The 26,436-nt window shown below is 39.9% G+C and overlaps 2 protein-coding genes across 2 annotated transcripts; both read right to left on the bottom strand.

Moving 5' to 3' along the window:
- Positions 1-1,521, bottom strand: LOC122658195 (UDP-glycosyltransferase 84B2-like). Its single transcript, XM_043853106.1, has one exon. It carries the CDS (start codon positions 1,513-1,515, stop codon positions 1-3), a length of 1,515 nt encoding a protein of 504 aa, XP_043709041.1. The 5' UTR covers positions 1,516-1,521.
- A 12,249-nt stretch (positions 1,522-13,770) lies between these two features.
- On the bottom strand, positions 13,771-21,662 carry LOC122657499 (ATP synthase subunit epsilon, mitochondrial-like). The gene is made up of 2 exons (XM_043852215.1): positions 21,383-21,662; positions 13,771-13,936 (listed from the first exon to the last, which is right to left on the bottom strand). The coding sequence occupies exons 1-2, from the start codon at positions 21,576-21,578 to the stop codon at positions 13,908-13,910; spliced, it is 225 nt and encodes a 74-aa protein (XP_043708150.1). The 5' UTR covers positions 21,579-21,662; the 3' UTR covers positions 13,771-13,907.
- Between the last annotated feature and the right edge of the window lie 4,774 nt (positions 21,663-26,436).

Genomic DNA, 26,436 nt, shown 5'->3' with positions numbered 1-26,436 from the left:
TTAGCCCTTGGCCCCTTCCAACATCGGAGATTCTTCACTAGTCGTCATCGTCATCGAGTGGGGTGCCATGGAGGGAGCTAAGGAATGCATTCCAACGATCTCGTCCACAAAAATTTGGATGTTCTGATCAGACGAACCATGTTCAGCCACGGCATTCTTCGCCGCCTCTTTCCATTGGACGCCCTTTCTCTTCATTTCCTCCGACTTGGGCCCCTTCGTAATTTCCACGATGCATCTCTCCACTTCTTCCTTGCTAACCATCCCATCTGGATCTGGTTCGACCCGCACACCCATCTCAAACACATCCACTATCAGCTTAGCATTGCTCGGCTGGTCCGTCCACTGTGGACAAGCGATCATCGGAACTCCGGCGGCGATCGTCTCCAGCGTCGAGTTCCACCCACAGTGACTCATAAAGCAGGCAACGGCAGGGTGAGCCAGCACCTTCGTTTGAGTGCACCACGACACCACCAAGCCCCGATCTTCCGTTTCTTCCAAGAATCCGGCCGGTAATCCTACTGGCACTGCGTTGTCCTTTGACTTGAGAACCCAAAGAAATGGACGGTCACTGTTTTTGAGAGCCATTGCGATGTTCTCCATCTGCTTCTCGGATAGAACTGTGACGCTGCCGAAGGAGACATAAATGACTGACGATACCGATCTCCGGTCTAACCATTCGATGCACTTTTCTTCCGGTTTCCACATATCAACGCCGATGTCATTGTCACCACCTTGACCTTCACTCAGTCCTACAAGCGTGGATGGCACGAGTGGGCCTACGGGCCTGATGGGGCAGAGTTGGGCCATTGAGTCCACCACTTCCTTCTCAAGCTCGTAGAATGAGTTACCGAGTATCCATTTGAACTTTTTCATGTGGCTTTTGAACAACTCGGACAACAACTTGGGGAAGCCAGTGATGGTATTGGAGGGTAGAACGAAGGTTGGCAGGTCTGCGGTTTGGAGCGGTGGGAGACCCGGCAAGTAAACGGTGGGGTTCGGGTCGGACTGGGTCGGGAAGGAGTTCAAGTGGTGGAAGAAGCGATAGTAGAGGGCGTAGAGAGCAGAGGGTTGGATCCAAAGGAGGGCACAGGGGATTTTATGTTGGGCAGCGACGTCTACCACCCATGGTACGAAGGGGTTAGAAATGATGCATGAGAACTTAGGACGGTGACCGTCACCGGAGAGATCGTTGATGAGTTTGGAGAGATTGGTAGGACCGAATTTACCGATGCTGTCCAGGAAGTGGTCGATATGGTTCCAGCGGTCGAAGTCGTCGCTGAGTCCATCGGAGAAGAACTCCAAACGTATATTTGTGTCATTGGATGCGGTGGTGGTGGAAGGGTTGGATTTGAGCATACGGTTTCGTCCGACGTCGGTGGTGGCGAGGGTAACGTGTAAGCCCTTGGAAGTGAGGCGATTGCCTAACCTAAGCATGGGGTTTATGTGGCCTTGAGCGGAGAATGCCACCATTAGCACGTGAATCTCTGCTTCTCTTGCTTCCTTGAAGGCTGCCATTGTTTCCTCAGTTTCTCTCTGTGACGGTAAAGGAAAGAAGGGGGAGATCGAGATTGAAGCGCTTCGTAGTAAGGAAACGAGGATGAGAGGAGCTGTGTTGGTTTGTTTGGGAAGAAAGAAAGAAGGGAATAAATAAAGGCCAAGAGACAGCTGTGTGGTTATGTAATATTTTTATCCTCTCAATTAAACTGTCCGTACTTCACGTCAAGTGCATCTACCATACATCACGTCAAGTACATCTAATAGAGGTAGGTGGATCCCATGCCGACATCATCTTGGGCAGTGTGTTTGAGCAAGGGGTAAGATAATCATTTTCATCTTTTCTGTTAGATGTACTTGAAGTCAAGTACGGACAGTATAATTGAGAGGATAAAGATAACGTGTTATACCCGCACCCCGGGAGTATAATTAATTATTAATTCTTCCCCGTGACGTGTAGTTATCACTGCCACTTATGCCGGTGAGTTGTTCTCACTGGTGGTCAAACCCAGCTATATTGACCATAGTACGAGGTTGCCTGTGGAAACTAGTCGGGACCATGGAGGTTGCCCCTTGACGTGTCAGGGGTAAGTAGTTGACCAAATTTTATTGTGTGCTTACTGCCCTCTCAAAGCCCTCGAAGTGTGGTCCAAAGGCCCTGACCTCTTATGGTGGGAACCACCTTCCTACTCGCATCGGAGGCAAGGTTACTGGTTGCCTCCGACCCTGCATCCAATGCTGCTGACAAGGACCCTTGTGGGTGAGACCCTGTGGCTAAGGTACTATTGGTGTCCTGCCATGTTTGACCCTACCCTTACCCCTTTTTATTAACTTGACCTTATGTGGGCCTTGGGGCCCAAGTTAGGATTTTTAGAGCTTGTGTAAGGGTGGATGGTTGTTTGACCCTATCCAAACAGACCCTAGCCTACACATATGAGGCCTTATCCAAACAGGCCATTAAAAGTGATTTTCTATATGAGAGAGAGGGGTAAGACTATTCCTTAGTCTTTCTTTTTCTTTCTCTTTCCTAACCTAATCGTGAAAGGAGAGGAGAGCTTTGAAGAGAGGAGGCGGCAAGGAGGAGAAGAAGGAGAAGGAAGGGAAGAAGAAGAAGGAAATGGTCGCTGGGTTTGGAGCTTTAAAGAGGGTACATCGTGTGTACCTCAAACCAGGTAAGCCAAGTGCCCTTTTCCCCCCATTTTTCTCTCTTCCCCCTTGCTCGTTTGAGCTTGGGTGGTTCGTTGGTTGCAGCCCCAAGATGGGGATTTCTTTTGAAACCCAAAGGGTTAGCTCGAGCCATGTGTAGTTTCCCTTGTAGGATGCTATCCCATTTCATTACAACCTCGTAAAGACCTCTATTTGACCTCTTTCGAATCTATTTGATTCTAAAGCTTCAACCACCAAAGAAAACCCCAAATCTGGATTTTGAGCTTTTGATCCTTTAAACCCCCTTAAATCTTTGAATGTTGGGTGTTTCTAAGACCCAAATAGACTCCAAGACACCCCTCCCTTGTCCCTTGAGGCTTAGAGAACCAAATGGGACAACCCTGGGCTTTTAAAGACCTTGAAATCACACTTGGGTTGCATCGGAGGCAAGACTGCGTGAGTCCGATGTTTGCCTCCGATGTGTCCCGAGCTCGCAGGAAGGTCGGAGGCAAGGTCCTGAGGCAGCTCGCGAGTCCGACGTTGCCTCCGATGCGCTTTTAAGGCTTATAACTTATGTAAACGGTGGGGTTTCTCTATGAGGCCTCCCCTACACTCTCTCACACTCTTATTCACTTCCATAGGCGCCAACATATGTGCAATGGAGTGATTTTGAGCGGAATCGTTGCGCTTATACAAATTCCATTTGAAGTAATTGGTGAGTGGGTTTGGGTGAGTTGAGCTTGTTTACTATTGCTTATTCATGCATTTATGAATTATATTGTGACATTATCATTCAAGCATGATTGCATATTTGCATTTATTCTTATTCGATGATGATGATTTGGATGATATGGATTTGTGTTGGGTTACGGTGTTGGGAAGTCGCACCTAACCCCGAATTACGTGGAATTGTATATTGCATCTCATTCTTGTCTCAGTATGCGCCGTGTTGTCTGGTATCCGGTGTTAGATGGAATGGGACGTTGACACACCCGGATGTACCTCTCAACACGATAGGATTCATGTAGTATATCCGTGGTTAGGCTCGCTTCCTATGCTACGACCCTTACCAACAGGGGTTTAGGTGTTGGGTAGCCGAGCACTCCGCCGCTGTGGAGAGTTAGAGAGGCCAGGCCAGGGGTAGTAATGGTTATCGGGTCCGCCCTGGGTGGTGATGACTACGACCGGCGCGGCTCCATAGTAATAATTGAGGTTGCATTGTGGTGAGAATGGAAGGATCCACAATGTCTTCCCCATTATTGCAGTAGCATATACCCATTGACTTAGCATTGTGTGTTAGGTGGTAAATAAATTAATAATAGCATGCACCATGGACTATTTGTGATTGTGTGATTGTGCATCCCCTTTTCTCTCTCACTAGCTCGGTGGAGCTAACCCCGTGTACACATTCTTTTTAGATTTTGATGCGAGATGATTACTGTGGAGCCGAGAGCGTGGATCGAGGATCATGGCGATGGTTGCCCATGATGATTGTGCCTACTGGCCGTATTGATACTTGGGACTTATTCCCTTCTTTTGTTTTTTTTGGGCCACGTGCCTTATATAAATATTTATTGTTATATTTGTTTTGGGATAGTTATGCTATGGTCATTCGGGATGTCCATCCAAACTATTTACGTATCACTTAGCCGTATGAACATGAGGTAACTCATCAGAACGCTTCCGCTTATTTTATGATCGTTGGAAATGTAATATACCTTTGTCTTTCGCACTGATATTATTGTATTGTAATATTGGTTTATGACTGTGAGTTGGCCACTGCATCGAGATCCTGGCGGTGAGGTGGGATGACGCGTGTCACCCCAATCATACCCTGATATTGTATTTTATCCCTTGTCGGGATAGGGGTGTGACATAACGCTTGTACCAGTGCGAGGGATCCCCAGTGGGATTTTACTCCTCTCCATTTCGGCCAATGTGCATCAACATAATGTGGTTTTTTATTTCTTTTTTTTTTTAATAAGAAAAGGTTTATATATTAAAGCGTGATCAGCGAGCCCTGTATCTGAATTACATAATTCTAATAAAAAAAGGGACAAGGCTCTCTCAGCTAGGGAGTCAGTCAGTCAGTAATCCGGATCCTCCCCCACCTATGAGAGGAACCTGTGCACCTGACCGGGCAGGGAACTTGAGAGGAGAACGATCTCCAATGTCATTGAAGAAGATTCCTCTTCATTACGCTCTCCTAAGCCCGCGTTTCATATCCATTCAACGCTTATTTAACTCCATTTTTCTCATTCTTTTGTCTTATTTCTTATTTTTCTTTTTTTTTTCTCTCTCTTTTATAGGAATTCGTAAAACGTGATTGAAAAAGAAAAATCTCTCTGTGAAACAATCCTGCAACTCAGTTCATGGGCTGAGGTATTATCGCATTGTGAGGTCGGTATCCTATCACTCGGGGTAACATGTAACGGTTTTGGTTGTGGTCGATCTTGATATTGTGTCAATATCCTGCAACTCAGTTCATGGGCTGAGGTATTATCGCATTGTGAGGTCGGTATACTATCGCTCGGGGTAACATGTAACGGTTTTGGTTGTGGTCGATCTTGATATTGTGTCAATATTGTATCGGTAATAGTAAGGGCTGCAACAGGGTCGGGTTGGGCCTGGCTTTTTAAAACCCGAGCCCAAACCCTGAGTGCCCTTAGCTGGGCCCAGGCCCGCCCTAACCCTGATCCTGACCCTGATTGGCCCTGGCCCTGCAATAATTAAATTATAAGACAAAGATGTGAGAGAGGAAGCTTGAACCGAGACCTTTTGGTAGCTATTGGATTTTACACAATACAAACTGCTAAGTGTGCTAAGTACTTGATATACATATAATACCTTTTATTTTTTAATAAATAAAGAAATTTCTTCAGGGCCAAAATCAGGGTCGGGTTGACCCAAGGTCTCAACCCTAACCCGACCTGACCCGGACTCAGGGCCAGGAATTTCTGGCCCTAACCCGCCCTCAGGGTCAGAAATCTTAGCCTAGGCCCTGTTCGGGCTCAGGGCGGGTTTAGGCTGACAGGGCCAAACTTGCAGCCCTAGGTAATAATACATTACGGATAAGGGGTAAAATAGTCAAATATCTTTTTTTAAAAGGAAATCAAGGGTAATTTTTTCAGATACGACCGATCCTTGTCGATATCGTAGCGGTATCATATTGGTTTTGCAAGTAACCAATACCTGATCCAATACCATGCAGTAAAACCATGGGTTCTAGTGATCGATAGCGGTCTCTACCGATTTAAATCGGTTAGGTTCACCCTTGTTTCCTTTAAAAAAAAATTATATTTTTTTATTTAATTTAAAATTACCCTTGTCTGTACTGGTCCACTGAGACTGGATCGGCAAGGAATCGGTATTAGTCTCAACTGATACTGATGCAAATTGGCCGATCCGATATTGATTCTTCAAACTATGATCTTGATATTGTGTTGATACTGTATTGGTCAAATGGTACAGACAAAGGGTATAGTAGTAAAAAATCTATTTTTAAAAAAAGAAAATCAGAGGGTAAACTTATCTGATACAACCAATTAGTGTCTTGCCATATTGATATTGTATCGATTTTACAGGTGATCGATACCCAATCCGATTCAAGTGACCAATACCCGATCCCGCATTAGTAACCACTCTGACAATATAATTTCCTCACCATCCTTATGCAAGACCAAATCGGTAGTTGTTCATCAGAACCAATGTGAGTTGCAGGATTATTTCGCATAAGGAGAGAGAGAGAGAGAGAGAGAGAGAGAGAGAGAGAGAGAGAGAGAGAGAGAGAGAGAAAGAGATTTCGATTTGGGATAAGATTCTAAACTTAAGAGAGAGAGAGATTTGAGATTAGATTTTGGATTTAATTACCTATTTACTATTCAATTACGTTTTTTGGATTCCTTAAAAAGAGGGAGAGAGGAAAAAGATAAATAGTAAAAAAGAAAAAAAAAATGAAGAACCGAGTTAAGTCTCCGTGAATGGCTATGAAATGTGGCCTTGAGAGAGCGTTATTGGGGAGAAATCCTCTTCAATGACATTGGAGAGAATCCGGGCTCGGGAGTCAACCACACTATTATTCTCCTCAACAATAGTAATAATTTCAATTTGTGGAGATTGTTGCTATTGCAAACTATCAATTTCCACCAAAAGATAGTCGATAACTTCAGGTATCGTATCAAGCGATACGTAATAGTTTTGCTTGTCCCCGATTTTGATATTGTGCCAATATCGTATCGGTGACATGGTACGGAAAAGGGGTAAAACAGTTTAAAAAAAACCTATTTTTTTTAAGGAAATCAAGGGCAAATGTGTCGAATACAGTCGATCCTTACCTACATTGTATCGGTATCATATTAGTTTTGTAGGTGACCGATACCTGATCCAATACTATACCTAAAACCATGGCTGCCAGTATTCATGGCCCTCAAGCAAATGTGGGGCCAATGGGATCACCGAGACAGGCATCCAAGGAGAGGGGTGGAGTAGTTATTTCACTGCCCTATGTGAGAAAGCGTAGGGGACACACCGTCAAGTCTTTTTCCCTTGAAAATTAAGGGGAAGAAAAAGAACGCTAACTACCTAATCAGGTGCGGCGTGCAACTCCTTCACCTAGACACAGGGCAGCTAATAAGCTCGGTATCGGGATTGGATTGACCTTTTTATTCACTTTCTTTTTCATGGCCAAATAAAAATTTTATTTATTTATTGCCAAACAATATAGTCTTGTGAGTAGGGAATTGAGATCTCTTTTAGAATTTTTATCTGCTACTGTGCACCTGCAGTGCTGTTGTGCTATCGTGCGGCACAGCAATGGTCATGTGTGCACAGTTGGCCCACTATGCACATATGGCCGCTGCTGCACCGCACTAACCCACTGTGCACACATGACTATTACTGCACCACATGATGACACAGCGGTGCTGCAGTGCACTGTTTTAAGCAAAGGCAACGTAAAACATGAAATCAATAATGGGGAGTTGGGGAGGAGAAGGAAACATCTACACGAGGCCCACATGTATTTCAGGTAGCTAACGTAGGCGATGACGCCATGATTTCCTTTGCATGAAAGCACTTGTGATTCTTTGCTATTCCAAGCCTTCCTTCTTTCTTCTTCTTCCTGGACAAAAGTGATGAATTGACCAACAGAACCATTTGTTAACAAACTAACAAACTGAAAAGGTTAAAAGGTGATGATGCAAAGGTTCAGATAAGTGGTGAGTCACCACGAATCTGACCACTCAGCATCGTTACTCTTTTCTCTCTCTCTCTCTCTCTCTCTCTCTCTCTCTCTCACAGCCTTCACGGGGAGTTGATTCCCTAGCACTTTGACCGTACAATAAACCTGTGGATTAGGCTATAACTTTTCGGACCCAGATTCTATTTTTTATTTATGGTGAAGATAGAATCTCTTCATCCACCTCACCTGACCTTTAACCGTACTTAAAAAAAAATATTTTAGATCATAAAAAATTGGGGTGAGAGTTAACCATAGCTGTCTTCACCTTGGCTGAAACAAAACTGATTCAATAATTATTTTTGGGAAAAAGAACGCTGACTAATCACGTGCACCCTACACCCAAACACAGCCTCCCCCTAAAATACAATCACACCCCTTATAAAATGATGCCTCATGTTTGATCTCATGGATTTAAAATCCTCTCCAATTCCTTCATCTTATGGTGCCTTATACTTTGGGTCTAAGCGCTCAAAACGTGGAAGATACTTCATCGAACTGTGCGAGCTCGATTGATCTAGTTTTTTTTTTTTCTTTCTTCTCAAGCTCGGCATCATTGGATGTTATATCTTTCACGTGTCAATTTCTCAGGCCGAATTGAAAGGCACTGCAATATTAAGACATTGCAGAGGATTTTTTTTTTCCGTGCTCTCATTGACCTCAAATTAGTATATGGACCACGAGACTTGGTAGTGTTCTTTTTGCCATTTTCTTTTATTATGAAGGAGACAAACTCGTTGATTGGACGAGAATCTATGTTACATGCCTTTATTTTAATAATTAGAATATTTTTAATAATTAAGATTTTAGTTATTAGTAGTTATTTATATATAATTAATGGGAAGGAGTTAAAAGATAATGGGGGTTGTATTGTACGTGGGTGGTTTTATGGAGGAGTTGTAGGATTTATAACTAATTGTTTTTAAGCTTATTTAATAGGAGCAAGTGAAGTGAATGGATATGAATTGAATCCCTAAAAATTCTCTATTGAGAAAGAGGCATGACTTCCTCCGTAAAGTCAAGAGGATCGGCTTCCTCCTAATTAAGTCAAACTCATCCCCTATTTTGTCTCTCTCCTTTCTCTCCCTATTTTTTTTTCTTCTCTTTCCTTATTTTATTTTAGATTATCCGTGCATTTATCATTTGGTCTCAGAGCCTATTGATCCTATGGCTATGGGTATGAAGATTGAGATCATTGAGGTCATGCGTTCATCCATTCGAAACATGATGACGATCTCCAACGAGATGGTTAAAGTTTATCAACGCGTTCAACAAAGTTTGGCGGAGTTGAGGAAGGAGAAAGTGAAGAAGAAGAAGAAGAAGATGAAGACGGAGAAAGTGAAGAAGAAGAAGAAGAAGAAGAAGGTGATGACGAAGGAGAAAGTGAAGAAGAAGAAGATGATGATGATGAAGGAGAAAGTGAAGAAGAAGAAGAATCTCAAGCAATGCAATTCATTCTCCGCTTCCTTCATGGTGATAACACTCCCTTCAATGAGATCGACAAACCATGAGATAACTAATCATGATTCATTCATTGGGATTTTTCCTATTACGATATGGGATCCTGGCGGACGCTTCCTCAATTTTATTGTCCTTGAGGACAAGGACGATTCAAAGAGGGATGGAATGTTACATGCCTTTATTTTAATAATTAGAATATTTTTAATAATTAAGATTTTAGTTATTAGTAGTTATTTATATATAATTAATGGGAAGGAGTTAAAAGATAATGGGGGCTGTATTGTACGTGGGTGGTTTTGTGGAGGAGTTGTAGGATTTAAAACTAATTGTTTTTAAGCTTATTTAATAGGAGCAAGTGAAGTGAATGGATATGAATTGAATCCCTAAAAATTCTCTATTGAGAAAGAGGCATGACTTCCTCCGTAAAGTCAAGAAGATCGGCTTCCTCCTAATTAAGCCAAACTCATCCCCTATTTTCTCTCTCTCCTTCTTTCTCTCCCTATTTTTTTCTCTTCTCTTTCCTTATTTCATTTTAGATTATCCATGCACTTATCAATCTACCAGCTTTTGATAATGTAATCTTGATCATAAGTTTTTATGGACAGAACTAGTTCCAAGTTGCTAAAGAAAAATGAAATTCATAAAATGACTTCTTTGACAGTTTATCATTAAGATTTAGTAAGCATCATTGTCCATTTCTCCATAATTCATTAAAGTAAGGAATCTTTCTCAAGAGACTACTCAATTATGTAGATGAAGAAAAACTATTGTACACTTCCTTTTTGTTTTGTTTTTTTGATAATGAGAGGTATCCGCACACATTGACCCGACTAATCCTTTGAAAACAGGACAGTCACCACGCTTACTGTCACACGAAACCTCTGTCACAGCAGTCAATAGGCTTGAGATAGAGTGATGGTTGACCCAAGGTGAGGGTAGTGAGATTCAAACTTAGGATGTCCGAGTTTACGGTTTGCCCACTCTTTACCATTGAGCCAACTCCCCTTGGTTAAAAAAAAAAAAAAATACACTTCACAAAAATTGAAACTATTACAAATGTATCTAGAAGCACTTAAAAACATATAAGATTGGTAGAATCTTATAATGAATCTTTATGGCACGTAAGATAATCTTACCATTATCCATTCCTTGGTTTCAGGATCTTTGTAATTAGGAAGCATTGTGCTCCTCATGCTGCATCATTCAATAATATTATTTAAAAAAACAAAAATCTATTCAAGCGGGCAGTGCAACAAATCCGGATCAACTACGCACATGGAGATGGGTGGGGACAAATCTGACCCCTCCCACACCCCATGGAGGGTTCAGATCTGAACTCCGGTGCAACACCCTTTTCAAATTTCTTCTTCTTCTTTAATAGTTGAACTTAGATTTGACTGATTGCACATTCCTCATATTTTATGTGTTTGAAATTTGGGTCCATCCTCGTCGGTGGAATGGTTAACTAAGAAAAGACAAGAGAGAGAGAGAGAGAGAGAGAGAGAGATTTACTCTTTCATGGGTCCCCTCTATGTGAAGAGGAACCCGACAAGTTTAACTTTATTTCATTTTCAGCCTAAACTACTTGAATTTGAAAAGGATAACATAAAAGATGTAGATCTATTTGTAATTATCACTATAGGTGATATTTTAAGTTAATTACACAGTTGTAATTAAAAGAGTTCTATTTTTCATCTAATTTCATTTTCCTACTCGTAAACAGGCAAAACCTAATGGTTTAATTCAATATCTATTTTCGACATTTCCAAAAATTTAGACGCATCATTTCTAAATTTTTTTTTTCCCTATCAAACCAAATTTGAGTCATGGTATTTATAATCCTCTTCACCATCTATTTTCGCAATCCACAAATTAAAAAAAAAAAAAAAAAAATCATTTCTATCTCTTTATTCTATCAAACCAAATTTGAGTCATGTTATTTCATAAAAAAAAAATTGGTCATGGTAATTATAAACCTCTTCACAAGGTGAAAGGCAAAGAATAAGATGAAAGTTTTCTTCTACCACGTTAGAAGGCTCACCACATCATCCTAGGGTTTAAAAATTCTGTAGAGTTTTAGTATGTTTTTCAAAATACCCTCTCAATGCCCTTGCACATATATGAGAACATTGACCGTCACTTAAATTTACTCCCATGGAATAAATTTTATGCAAATTTTATCAATGCATGAAATGTAGAATAAGAATCATTACATATACAACTTAACGCATATTTTTCTATCATTATAGAATCAATTGGAGTTCAAATGTTAAGGGCGGCATGCCGATTAACAAAGCAATTATAGTCCCTTGAAAATGCAAAAACGCTAACCTCACACATTCTTTTGGTGATCCATTCCAATCACATCAAAATAATTTTATTTTGAGAAAATTTTCTCAGCATGGGGGGTGCACGATGATGCTCCTAGACACATGGGGGAGGGCGAAATGACCGCCTCACCCCCCTAAATGATTGAAATGATCACTCCATCTTGTCTGATGTGTCTAGGCGTAGCCTGCGCCCCAGGGCAGAAAACATCGCTCATTTTGTTTTTTACATGTCAAAAAAGAAATCTCTCATCCCCCTTACTTTAGAGGAATTTGGACGATCAAGGCCTCGTGTAGATGACATGTTCAGATATAATAATCCCATGAGATCATCAGAAATCCATAAAATAACTGTTGGGAGCAGGATTTTGGTAATCGGTATCAGTCTCGGTTAATATCCAATCGTATCGGTCTGGATCCAACAGATTTACCCCTGTTTCCTTCAAAAAAGTGATTTTTTTTTCATTTTTATTTTTCTTTGTTTCGATCCATGAATATGGGATCGGTCAAAAAACGATATAGATCTCCATTGATACCGATACAAATCAGCCAATCCGATATTGATTCCTGAAATCATGGTTGGAAGAGAATCGTTAAATAAGGGGATATTAATGAGAGTTTGGGATTTACTAGTGAAAAGTGAGCAGTAACTGCTCCGATGGTAAGGATCTCAGTTTGATTTGGTCAGATCTTGGGATTAAATCCCGCCTTCACCCTTCTTCTAATCCTCCAACCACACACTTTTCTGGAAAGAAAAAAAAAACATTTTATCCCTCTTCCCCACCAAAAAATAAATAAAAAACCACTCACCTTCCTGGACAAAATGACGAAAAGATTGGGCGATACAAAGGGACAGGAATATAGTAATTCCAAGAACGTGAAAAGAGAGAATAGAAAAGAATGAGCTATCAATCCACAAAGCAAGTAAAGGGACTCGAGATTCGTGATGTTCGAAGTTGGATACCGAATTTTAGAATGGGATCATGGTTTTAGTGTACGGTATCAGAACGATCAGCCTGGATCGGTTGTATGGAACAAAATTATTTTTTGATTTTCTTAAAAAATAAATTTTTGGATCATTTTACCCCTTGTCTGTACCGTATTATCAATATGATATCAATATAGTATCAACATCGATGACTAGTAAAACCGGTACATATCGATACCGATATTTGGAACCATGAATGGGATGGGATATCTATCCCCTCCCTCTTAAAAATATCTCAGGAAGTCTAAAGCATGAGATGACAAAGTTTGAAAAAAGTGACCACCAACCGAATAGCAATTAGAAAATTAGACATAAGCCTACATCCCTCTTAAAAATATCTCAGGAGGTCTAAAGCATGAGATGACTAGTTTGAAAAAAGTGAACACCAAGCGAATAGCAATTAGACAATTAGACAATTAGACATACAAGCCTAACCCCTTATAAATATTCAACAAGAAGAAGCTCAACCTAGGTTAAATGGATCCAAATAAAACAAAGTTAGGAAAACTAAGAGACAAAAAAGAACTGAGGCGATGAAGAAAAGAGGGATGGGAAATGAGTGAGAAGAAAAAAGGAAAATGAATGATGAAAAATAGTTTATAACAATAAAATCTGGACTGGAGGAAACCTGTGGACTTGCAAGTTCCACGGCTCCACGCACCTTTGAGCATGGTTTTAGTGCACTGTATCGATAACCCATAAAATCAATGCGGTAATGGCCTGGATAGGCTATATCGGACAAAAATCCTCCTGAATTTCCTTAAAAAATGAATGTTTTAACCACTTTACCCGTTATCCATACCATGCTATTGATATGGTATCAGCATGGTATCAGTATCGGCAACTAACAAAACCAATACATATCACCCAATACGAACGATACGATACCAATACTTAGAACCATGCCCTTGAGTTGAGCTGAATTTCTCACATGCACATGTTTGTGCATGCATACTGACACTGTAAAATTACTATTTAGCATTCCATACACACAGGTGTTTTAGATTGTGATGGGCAAAGTCTATAAAACGTTTAATTCAAAACTTCAGTTTAGTAGATTAAAAGAAAAATTGTATTCAAAAGTAAGACTAACATGAATTTTCTTATTGCAAGTACATTATCTTTCCAAACCCAAAATAGGTGATGTTTTTTTTTAACTCCCAAGAAAATAAATCAACCAATCCAAGAACACATAGAGGCGGATTTGCATTGCCTGCATTGCCTCTTAAGACATGAGAGCCAATCCACTCTCCTTTCACTCTCCAGGCGTATCCGAGCGAAGGGCTGATAAACAGAGAAATAATTCATTAGGAACATGATACTGAAAGCATGCAAATGAAGTATATTGTATGTGCTTAGAAAATAAAATAGAGAAGAATTAGATTGATGCATCCACCATACTATTGTTGAGAGATTTTTTTTTCCAGTTTCATTCAGTTGAGCTTGTAATACATGCACTGCGCAAAGTATATGATTCTATATCATTAAATTTAACCAATCACACTTCATAGAGATTTAGTACACTAAAGATTAAGAATCAAACGCTACACTGGACCATATATAATCAACTACTAATGTACCCAGGAGTCGCGAGTTGTCATGACATCGCCCACCAGGTCCATCCATGTAAATTCAAAGACTAAAATGGACCCCGACCCGGCAAATCTCCATGGCAGTCCAAAGGGTGACTAGAATAAGAAGATGCACCAACATTGTGTCTTGGGGAAGGACATCCCAATCTAATCAAGCGGATTCCAACTTGAAGACAATGAGATGCATCACATCAAGTTTACCCTTACACTGGTTTACTACAAAAGAAATAATAGAATAATAATGTGTTCGGGATTAGCCACCCAGTAGTATCAATGAAACAATTAAACAGGCTCCAATGCCCATTATTTGCATGTATGACAATACAAGACATGATCATTAAACACAAGCGGGCTCAGAAATACCACTTCATGGATGGTTACAGTAATCCAGAATGGAACCAACAACGTTGCATGTGAAATCAAGATGATTATTTTCTTATGGATGGTCATTTACAATCAAAATGACTACATCAACCTTGTTTTTTTAAGTGTGAAGCCAGCGATTCTCCAGCAAAACCCACAATAAAATGGGAAAACATGATTCTGAAGCCGCAGGACTAGTAATACACCAAAACTAACAACCATTCAATGAATCTCATTAGTGAGAGCAAGTCCAAAATTAGCAGATACGATATTTTTAACCATCCAGTCTATACATTGTTTTCTGAACATCTAATCAAACTCTTTCTATCATACGCACGAAATACGATCAACCACTCTCTTTGCACATGATATTTATTCTTCACAAGAGTTTACTTGCATAATTGTCAACCATCAACCATAATATCACCATTTACTGTGATGATTCCTGACAGAGAGGAGACTGCTAAATATCTTTAGTTTGACTGGCACAATTGTTAAACATCAACCAGTCTCACCAAATGCTGTGATGAATCTGCACTGAGTAGACCATTAAGAATCTTTTGTTATACCACCCCTAAGATCACAGAGAATTTCAAATGGCCCACTCCAACACAAGGGGGGACTGAGAAGCAGCTTTTATCTTGGAAAAATATTTCTATTCACATCATCCTATTCTCTATCAGGATTCACAAGTTTCAAAGGAAGTTTATATGCTGGCAAGAAAAACTGCAAGAACTTTGGAAAAGAGCAATATGTGATGCAAGCCTTCTGGAATATTTGGTCCCTGGCGCCACATAGGGTGTTACTTCAGGTGTGATGTCTAGGTCATTAGATATATGGGACTGAAACAGTTGTCATAGGTTGGGTATGTTATAGAACGTATGTCCAGTTGAAGTTCTTTTGATGCAGCAAGGGCATTATCATACAAGCAGCCACTGGGTTTATGGGCCTCGGGCTTTATTGCTTTTTATGTTTTATATTATGCACGTCCAACTAGATGGCCTGTTTAATAGTCTGAATGGAGCTAATTTGCAGCAAAGTGTACCCCCCTCTTTTTTTTTTTTAAATAGTAAAAGAAATGAAATGAATTGTTTCCTCTCTAACTTTGTCCATTGCTGCGTGGATTTATAAGCACCCCCGTTGAAGGTCGATTCCTCCAACCATATTTGGATTCATGCCTTGTTCTCTTTTACTTTCAAGTTTCTGTGAGCTGCTGCAGCAGCCTAAACCTCTAAACCAGACCTTTTTTTTTCATCCATCAACCACCGCCAAACCACTGCTACTTGGTCACGTCACCCTCACCTTCACCCATTCATCTACCATTGAAGCCCTAGCTGTTGGACTGATTTCACATGTCTACTGTTTTCCGTCTCTACATAATAGAACCAATTCCAGGCTTCAAACCTCATATCCAATTTCACAAAAATCAAGCACATCTTCAACCCACCCTATTAAAATCATCCACCGCCATTCCCACTTAATCATCCCTAACCTTAATTTCACCTCAGACACTAATTCGTATTTACCCTCTTAGTACTAAAACAGCTAGTTTTCTCTCTCCTATAACCCTACTTCTACCACAACCTAGTGCACTTCCAAGTCGATTTGAATTTGATTCAGTTTTTGAGGACTGCTTCAATTGTAGAACCCTAGTTCTAAACCAGACTTAGCAGGGCAGAGTTAATTTATCGCAGAGCAAGGGCTACAAGAACCCTAAACAAGCAACCATGGAGGAGGTTGCTGGGCGTGAAGGGGCTGGAACCAAAGAACTGATGTAAGAGAATTTAAGACTCAGATGAAGGACTGAATAAGAGAAAATAAAATATAGAAACAGAAATCAGAACATAGAAAATTGAGGAAACTAGATTAGAAGCAAACAAAATTAAGAAATGGAAAGAAAAAAAATCAACTACTCAATAACCAACGATCTAAGACCTGAGAACTCCAGTCGAGTTCTCTGTCCAGACTAGTCAATTAATATCAAAATTACCCATTTCTCTTGAAGAACAGGGGTTGCGATCGGCCTAGTGAGAAAACTAACAGAAAAAAGGGCAGCAAGAGAGAATATGAAAATATAGACCGATAAAGTAAAAGGAAAGATTCAGATTTATGAAAGAATAATTCTAGAAGATCCGATATACTTTCAGAGCAATCTGAATTAACTCCTAACAGAATTAATCAGAAGAAGATGATGAAATTTGACACCCGAAACAGTGCATTGCACACTATGAAGAAAGGAGCAACACTGACCTGCAAATGAGAAGATCGAAGCATCAAACTCAGAACTGATGAAGAAGGGAAGAGAAGAGAAGCACTATGAGAGAGAGAGATTCACTAATCAGACCTTAGCTGAACCAATCAATGGCATCCAAAAGCCCAACAAAACTCACATCGAGTTACCCAAACTGATAATCAAAGCGCCAATTCGCAAATCTCAAGATTGGCTTTTTGATTAACACTTACATGTATACTCATTCACCCACAAAACCAAAAAATCAACACAACTAGGGCTCGAAAAGAAATAAAAAAGTAACTCTACCACACACTCTGACTAATCCTGTGAGCAGACCAAACCCACAACAACATTATCCCATAAAAGTAAAAGGCCCAACCTCCAATATAACAAACCCAATACTTAATTTTGGCCCAACTAAACATACGGGCCAGCTCTTATATAGGCCTAGAATAGAACCCACAACCTTAAAACTTGGGGTAAGAATTCTTCCTAGGCTCAGGATTCCAAAGCTTAGAGTACTTATCCATCCATTAGATAACTACTGCATCATAGTTTTTTACCAGGAATAAAATTTGCTGACCAATAATTTGGATGTTTAATATTTCAAAAGATTAGTGCAACTAGACACCACACCCTCCTGTTCAAAAAATAAATAAACATGGTGGATTCTGAATGAGCCTCAGTCTTTATAGGCTTGCATGCATAGAGCTTTCTTAAGGGACGATACCTTTCATAAGTAAAGAATAAAACCTTGTAATGAGGTTAAAATATGGAATAAGAGTAGGGAGGTGCAAGCAAGGGATTGTATCCCAATGGTGTAATGCCATCGATTTATTGGGAAAAGGGGAGTCAAACCACTTTGATATCGAAGTTCCAAGCTAGGCCAATCCTAGTTCAGATTTTTTTCCTCTAAGGTTCCCTCACCCATATGGCTGTGAGGTTCTCTTTAGGGATGTTCAACACGTGTCAGAGAGAAATCCAACGGCACGATGGTGATTCCCAAACAACGAGTGACTCTCTCTCCTCCCTCTCTCCACGCTTTCCTCAAAACCACTCTCTTCTCTCTGCTCTCTCTACTCTATCCTGAAAACCACTCTCTTCTCTCTCCTCTCTCCACGTTTGCTGCAACTCTCTCGTCTCTCTCCTCTCTCTCGTCTCACTCCTCTCTCGTCTCTCTCTCTCTCTCTCTCTGCTCTTCCTGTTCGTTTTTCATACCAGTATAACAATGTTAACACAAGGAATGAGCAATGAAAGAAGAAAAGAAAATAAACCCTTTTGATCTTATAACTATTAAGGGGTAACAAAAGGGGTTGAATTTCAGGAACAATATATCACAAAGCTACCTACAAAATGAACATACATACCCATTCAATATCTTTGAGCAAACTCAGAATTCAACCGCCAAGCAATGAACAATTGATGAGCCAACGGGGATCACCAGGATCACTTGTGACCAAACGATTGAACCCCACAATCCCCCATTGCTATATTTATGAACCTCAACCTCCGCACACGATATCTCCATCTGTTTACCAGTCCCCTTCTTTTCCCAGATAACAGATCATTAATTTACTTCTTTAGTCACATTTTCATTTCCCATTAATTTACAAAATTTGCCACTTTCTTCTTCTTCTTCTTCGAAAATAAGGAGGAAGAATTTGTTATTAAATATGGAAAGTTAATCGAAGTCGAACTGTCCCCAGCTCTTCACATGGATGGTGGAGGACGGAATATCGTTTATGGAACCACCAAGGACGGATGGATGGAGAAAGAAGGAAGAAAAATTCTGAAACTGTTCTACACTTCTACCCATTTCAGAAGGTAGACTAGACATACATGAACACTAAACAAAAAGAGAGTATTAAAAAACGAACAAAAAAAAACAGAGAAAAAGAGCACAAAGATAAATTACCGATTGATTGAAGTTGAAAGTCGAAAGAGAACCAGAAAGAGGTAATCTTGAAAAACGAACAGGAAGAGCAGAGAGAGAGGAGAGAGTTGCAGCAAACGTGGAGAGAGGAGAGAGAAGAGAGTGGTTTTGAGGATAGAGTGGAGAGAGGAGAGAGGAGAGAGAAGAGAGTGGTTTTGAGGAAAGAGTGGAGAGAGGAGAGAGGAGAGAGAGAGAGTCACTCGTTGTTTGGGAATCACCATCGTGCCGTTGGATTTCTCTCTGACACGTGTCGAACATCCCTAAAGAGAACCTCACAACCGTATGGGTGAGGGAACCTTAGAGGAAAAAAATCCTCCTAGTTCCTCAACCCTAAACAACTAATACAACCCAAGGTTAGGGAACACTAAATTTGGGTTGCTATGGGCCCACAAGATTGATAAGTAACTCAAATTGAATGATTAATGGCAGTTTCGTAAAGTATCCAACCATTGGTAACAAAAAGTCAAGATACTGCAGTAACAGAAGCACAACATATTGCATCAACCTACGATAATCCTCTGCCTAACCAGAAGCTTTGTTTTATCATGCACCTATTTTCCCCACGTCAAAAACCCTATTTGATCTCTCTTTGAAGATGTTTCTCTTTTCTGTTCAAAAACCATTCTCTATCTTTAAGCTACATTTGTTTCAATTGGATAATATTTCCTACCAAATCATTTTGGAATAATAAACTTTAGGGTTTTACTAACATGACAATCACCATCAGTCAAATAGCCTGACTGTCTTATCCAACATCCCAACAGGTGACTCCACACCAGAAACCTAGTAGAGTAGGGTATGGTTGGTTTTTTTTTTTTTTTTTTTTTTTTTTTTTTTTTTGGGGGGAAGCCCAGTTCTATGATGGCAGCATGTCCTCCATGGGTGGGGATTGTTCACACATTAAATGAGCTCATCTGCCATGTGGCAGCTCAATTCGGGTTCAAATTTTGTAGACAGGTAGACCCCAAGGTCCCTTGCTCAATGCTCACATATCAAATTTCAGCCCAAACGGAATTTGCCAACTGGTAAAATAGAACACTGAAAAATCTGAAGGAGAGTGCACAATAGTGGACAGCATACCAGTAGGTGTGCAAATATATACAAGGGATGAATCCTAACGCATGAGAGGAATTTGATTGAATTTGGCTATGACGTTTGACATGTGGCTAATCCAAACCATATCCTCCCTATCCAATGGTTGGAATAGCAAATATATCCATGATTTAATAAGGTAGGGATTTCTTACATTAAGCCTATTACCCACAAAAGGCAAGACGGTTATAAGACTATCCAACATCAAGGACACAAACTTCAAATCAAGAACTCATGATCTAAATAAAAGGGCCAAAATAGATAAAACTCTTGACAGTAGGTAATAGTAACAGTAGCATGAAAGAAGCTCTAACCACAGCTTCTGAGAAAAGGTATGCTGCTAAAAATATGCCTGCACTCTCTCATTCAATCAAAATCAAATCTACGTCCATAGACTAAAGGCCATTGGGTCAGAAGTGAAATAAGTGAAAACAGACAAATTGAAGTAAAATAAGAAAAATTTACATTGAGAATTATTTTTCAACATATTTGGGTGTGATGCAACTTTAGCATGGGCCAACATCCCCTCCCCCTCCTTGGGTAAACTTTTACTTGAAAATACCATTTTCATTCTGTACAGAAGTACCACCAAAACATTAATTTTCACAGTGAAAATCATTCTACATCTCAAAATGTCTGTTCCCGATCAAATTAAAATCGCTTTCATCCCCATTTCTCTTCACTTCTGCTTACCAATTGAAATTTTATTTCATGTCATTACTTATAAACCACACCAGGCATAAGAACATTTCCTACTTCCATATGTATTGATGTAGAATGGGTAAAACATTCTACAACATAAGGTCAACCTAGGGATCGGTCGAAGAATATGGGATTCTCTCTGCGTGGCTGTTACTAAAACAACAGGTCCACGTGGGGAGCCTTCAAAGAATATGGGATTCAGTCAAAACAGAAGTTCCAAAACTGGATTTGCATTCACAAATTATCTCGCCAGTCCCTTAAAAACACAATCGAAGGCCAAGATTCCCAGCAGAACATGGCTACCAGAATAACCACATTTGCTCGGGTGGAAATGTCCTGCTTTTGGGTTTCAGAGAGGAAATAAAGGCTCAACGCGGTTAAGCAAAGGGATGAAAATGGATTGATGGGAACACCAAAAATGGCCTCTCTTCATTTCAAGATTGATCGGTACATCTCCAAGCATAGTTTTTTCACCATCATGGAGTGGAGTTCCCTGGCTCAGGAAGTTCATAGCCATCCATACTGATTTGGATCGGTCAGTCACAGGTCACTAAAAGAAACGTATTTATTATGGAATAAAAATCTAAAGCAAATTACCAGTTTCAAAATTAAATAAATGCAGACGGAAAACAATTTTGACCTAACTTCAGATTCGACAGAATTAAAAAGAATTGCAGGAATCGGAAACGACAAAACACGACATCCACAAGTATCAGTAAAAAGATTGCCACAACGATCGATCGATCGATCATTCACGAATGTCAGAGGGAAAAAAAAATAAAAGAAAGAACACGGAGGGGAGCGGAAGAACATACTGGGTTTCTCAGCCTTGCCGTCGGCCCACTTGGAGACGGCGAAATGAACTTTCTCACGATTTAGGGCCTCGGTCTTGTGAGGCTCCTTGAGGCAACTCCGAACGAGGGACGCGCAGATGTTGGAGTAGCTAATGTAAGTCATGCCCGCTGCCCTCCAGAAGGGGACGGCCGCAGTCGAACCTGCCGCAGACGCCATGAATCTCCTCTTCTTCCTTCTTCCTTCCTCTCTGCTGGGCAGTTAGCTCCAATCGAAGTATAACCTACTAACCCTGTTGTGTTGTGCGGTTCCTATCATATATTAATAAAATGACGGACTAAGCCCAAGGCCGTCCATAGATAATACCTTTAGACTTTTTCTTCAAATGAAAACCGTAGGCTTCGATCTGAACCCTTACTTGGGAATTTTTCTCCAGGGATTCTGCGAAATAGAGACTAGAGAGTGTGCCTATCTACCGGGAAAATACAAAAGGGGATCCTGGCATAGATATACTGATACTGATTGTATCGACCGTATCGGCCGATTACATATCAAAATCACGTTTATTTTCATAAAAAAACATATTTATATCGTACGATCTTATTGGGACCGAATCGAAATGACCCGCACTGAACCAAACCAAGGCCTTATTGGACAAGTTTTGGATTGGGGTATTACAACTCCGAAACCAAATCGAATCACACTAGAAACAGAAAAAGCACGACATCGACATAAACCAAAACTAAACTCATCTACCCGGATAATAAACCGATAACAGTCTGAAACCTATTAAAAAATCAGATTTTTTCATAGTCATTGCATTAATATGTATGTTCAATTGGGCCAAAAGTGAAGCCGTTCTGATAACAAATCGATACGAACCCAAAACCAAAATGGAATCGAACCGAAGCCGAACTTTCCTTACTAGTTTGGTTTTAGATTCACCATTCCTACACCGATTCCATCTCAACCCGAACTGAATCCAAACCGACCGATTGACACCCCTAACTCATACTTAACACCAATATAAATCGGGAATTTAAATCCTATCCAATTCCTTGATCGCCAAATGCGGTGCAATTTGGGGGTTGAGAGGTTGACACCTGGTAGTCACGAGTCACGACATCCAATAGTCCAAGGTCGATTGAGCCGATTTTTTTTTTCTCTATCTTTTTGAACTCGGCACCATTGGATGTCGTGCACTTGCGCCTGCTAGGTGTCAAGCTCTCAACCCCGAATTGCATCACACTACACTTGTAGGGAATTGAAAAGGATTTTTTTTTTCCATGAATACATTGATATGATCAATCTCATATTAGGCCATGCCATTTTAGGGCAAAAGAAACATTTATCAGAAAGAGGATGAGCATCAAAGAATTGTTTGGATTTTGGAGTTTTAGAGGATTAAAATCCTCTGCAGTGGGGGCATTTGGAGGTGCACTGCAGTGCAGCCCCAAGAGCTCGACACATGGAAAAATATTCATACAACAATGCGAGTTCAATGCAAGGCAGTTTTTGTTTTTTTTTTTTTCTTCTTTTCTTTCTTCTCAAGCTTGGCACCGTTGGATGTTGCATCTTCCATGTATCGAGCTCTCAGGCCTTCACTGCAGTACAATGCCAGATTAGGTATTGTTGAGGATTTTTTTCTATTAAATAATTCTTGAATTCCTATAAAAATCACGGAGAGCTTATCATGGTGCAGCCACGCAATGCAATGGGTTATCATGTGGACAGTGATGATTGGCTCATCCAGTCATACCGTGAGGGGAGGAGTAATCATATCTAAGATCCGTGGCTGATTGTAATTAGGTCATGGATCGAATACCCAAGGCTTATTCTTTTCCTTATCTAATTTTTTTTTAGGATAATGTTCTCTGTGTTGGGGGGGGGGGGGGGGGAGGCTGCGCCCAGACACATGGGGGTGGGCACAATGGCCACCCTCCCTCTTGAGTGGTAGACCCATGTGTCTGGACACAGCCAGCACTGCGGCACAAAGAACATGACCCCTTTTTTAATTTTGTAATTAGGTCATGGATCGAATACCCAAGGCTTATTCTTTTCCTTATCTAATTTTTTTTTAGGATAATGTTCTCTGTGTCGGGGGGGGGGAGGCTGCGCCCAGACACATGGGGGTGGGCGCAATGGCCACCCTCCCTCTTGAGTGGTAGACCCATGTGTCTGGACACAGCCAGCACTGCGGCACAAAGAACATGACCCCTTTTTTAATTTTTTTGAAGAGAATAAGCCACCACGGCATGTTATGCTACCACTTCAATGCCTATCTTTCTCATTCTCACAAGAAAAAATTCCCCCCCCCCCCCCATCAAAAGGCCTTGCGATCCAAATAAAATTATTGAAACCAAACAGAAATGTTCCTTCTCCTAAGAAGAGAAAGGTTTACAACAAACCTAGGAGGATTAACCCACCAAACAAAGGACTGAGATAACAAAGACTCACCCCTAGCTAAGACATTAGCTTCCTTGTTTAACAACCTAGGAAGATCCAAGGAAAACAAAAAAAGATAAATACTTAGTCAGAATATCCGCTACAATTGAAGAACCTGCCCAATCTAAAACAACAAAGGAATTATTCAAAAAAGCCACCAAAGGCTTACAATCTGAAAACTACGACAAACTATCCAGCTTAATACTTCTAGCTAGAAGGAGACCGTCCTTGATAGCTTCAGCCTCCATAGCCATAGCTGAATCACTGCAACCATGTTTACACTTAGTCGCTACATAAAATTTCTTTATGATTACGAATCATAACACATTGCCCTCCTAAAAAAGAAGCAAAATTTCAAGCACCATCAATCCTTAGGCTGCGTTCCAAGGATTTGAGAATGGAATGCATATCAAACAGTTTTTTACAGTCCAGAACATGTTCTTGCTCAAAGAATGCATACCAAACACTGACTAAGCATGCTGGTGACATTGAAATTTTTAATGGTAAATCACACGTCATCCCTGGTTTTCAAACGAAACTCAGATCACCCCCTGGTTTTTTAAAAAACTCAAATCACCCCCTGGTTTAGACCCCAATATGACAAATTAATCCCAACCGTTAGTTTTATGTTGTAAGTGATAATGTCAGCCAGTTAAATAAATTTAAATCCCTAAACTACCCTTGATCAATGTTGAAGATGAAGGAAGGGTAGTATTGTAAATTTATTATAATGTTTTAGTACAAGGGGAAAATAGTCATTTCACACCAATAACTAACACCGTTACTATAGAGGGGGTGATTTGAGTTTTTTCAAAAATCAGGGGATGATGTGTAATGTACCCAATTTTTAAAGACCATATGGTTTCTTCCCTTTCAAATCTCTCATTTTTTTGACAATTTGAAGTTGCACATTATCCATTTCCTGCAACAGATCCTGTGGGAAAAGCGTTGTTAAATTAATTCCATCCGCTCTTTCATATGTGACTGGGTTTTGGGATTAAAGGCCATACAAGACGACCCATTAGAAGGGCCAACATAAAGGCCCGAAAAGGGACTAGTAAATTCAAAAGATATCATATTCTACCGATACCATCGATATGTATTGGAATCAGTTATGACCGATATTGATATAAATCAACCGATCTCTACCGATACCAACACCCATGTTGTTTGGTTGCAAAAGAAATGTAAATATTTTCTTGGTAAATAAAATATATTTTACATGAAAAATAAATTTTTGTTTGATTACAAAAGAAATGCAATATTTTCTTGTGAGTGAAAGCTATTTTACAGGGGGGGGGGAAAAAAATTCCCCATCAGTTGCCTTACAACCAAACGGAGTCATCAAAAAAAAAAAATTTTGGTAGAAATGGAATCATCAAAACTACGGTATAATTATCCTTAAATCCCAATTAGTATGATGTATTAGCGAAGTAACTTTTAAATAAAGTAGATATGGGCGTATGGTGGAGACTTTATTGGAGAATAGATTAAAGGTCAATGTATGGATAGACCAATGGCTAGGAGCCTAGGACCATGTCCAAACATGACTAATTATTTCAAAATTTAACAGCTCGTGGGCTGTTTCTCTTTATTTATTTCCTTCAAATTAAACTGGTAAGACCACCTCTAAAAACGTATTGACCTCACAAGGAACCTAGCACTACAGACAGGGAGTGGTTAATATAAGACAATGAAAAAAAATTTTAATAATAATAATCAGTTTTTAATCGATTTCTACCAGGTGCAATCCATCCAATCGGTTTCGATTTCTACCGATTTCTAAAAACCTAAACCAAAGTTAAACCAATACGCATTTGATCATTTTTTTTCGATTGATATCATTGGTTTATAGAGCACGTAACCTTAACATTATATTTGATATGCATTCTCGAAATAGATTCTAGTTCTAAAACACATTTTAAAGTAAGAAAATAAAAAAAAATCAGATTCAAAATACGTTCTATAACCAGAATGTATAATGAGAATGTATACCAAACAGAGAATTAACATATGGCCCATCATTAAAAGGACTATTCCTAACGGATTATGGTCTATGGTCTACCTAAAAAACAAGACCCATTAGTAGCTGTTCAAGTCCGTAAGAAGACTCCCATCCCCAACTCTCAAGTCCCATAATCTAAGTTTCCTGCTTTGCCATTCTCATTACGCAAGAAACTCAAAACCATGACTTGAAAGTTGAATCAGAATCCCAACATTATAACACAATTTCAAATAAATATGTTTATAAGTTTGAACAAAATGCATACTAGTTATAATCCTTTTGTCTTTTGCTGAAATCTATGATTTTGAGCTTAGACTTGAGGGAGCTTTAGCAGTTCAATCAGGCCTATCCAACATTTCTTAAATCTGATATGGTTTGAAATCTCTGGCTGAGGTTTGGTTCATTTTTTGGAATATTGATCTTTAAGATTTCGAACATATTTTTAAAAGCTGAATAAATAGAAAAGACTCAGATGTGTTTTAGACCTAGAATCTATTTCGAGAATGCATACCAAGCACAATCTTAATTATCTATGTAATTAAAAACTTTTTTGTTCGACCAGTGACGCATTCCATTGAATAGAATACCAGACGATTAATTTTATTTTTTAAGTGTTCAAACCCAAGT

The sequence above is a fragment of the Telopea speciosissima genome, chromosome 4 (genome assembly GCF_018873765.1).
Source record: "Telopea speciosissima isolate NSW1024214 ecotype Mountain lineage chromosome 4, Tspe_v1, whole genome shotgun sequence".
NCBI classification, from domain to species: domain Eukaryota; kingdom Viridiplantae; phylum Streptophyta; class Magnoliopsida; order Proteales; family Proteaceae; genus Telopea; species Telopea speciosissima.
This window is presented reverse-complemented; position numbering and strand designations above follow the sequence as displayed.

Excerpts from the sequence above, each read along its gene's own strand:
- LOC122657499 (XM_043852215.1), bottom strand. The coding sequence starts at position 21,578 with ATGGCGTCTGCGGCAGGTTCGACTGCGGCCGTCCCCTTCTGGAGGGCA. Across the intron at positions 13,937-21,382 it reads CGGCAAGGCTGAGAAACCCA|CCCTTCGCTCGGATACGCCT; the intron begins GTATGTTCTTCC and ends TCTGTTTATCAG.
- LOC122658195 (XM_043853106.1), bottom strand. The coding sequence starts at position 1,515 with ATGGCAGCCTTCAAGGAAGCAAGAGAAGCAGAGATTCACGTGCTAATG.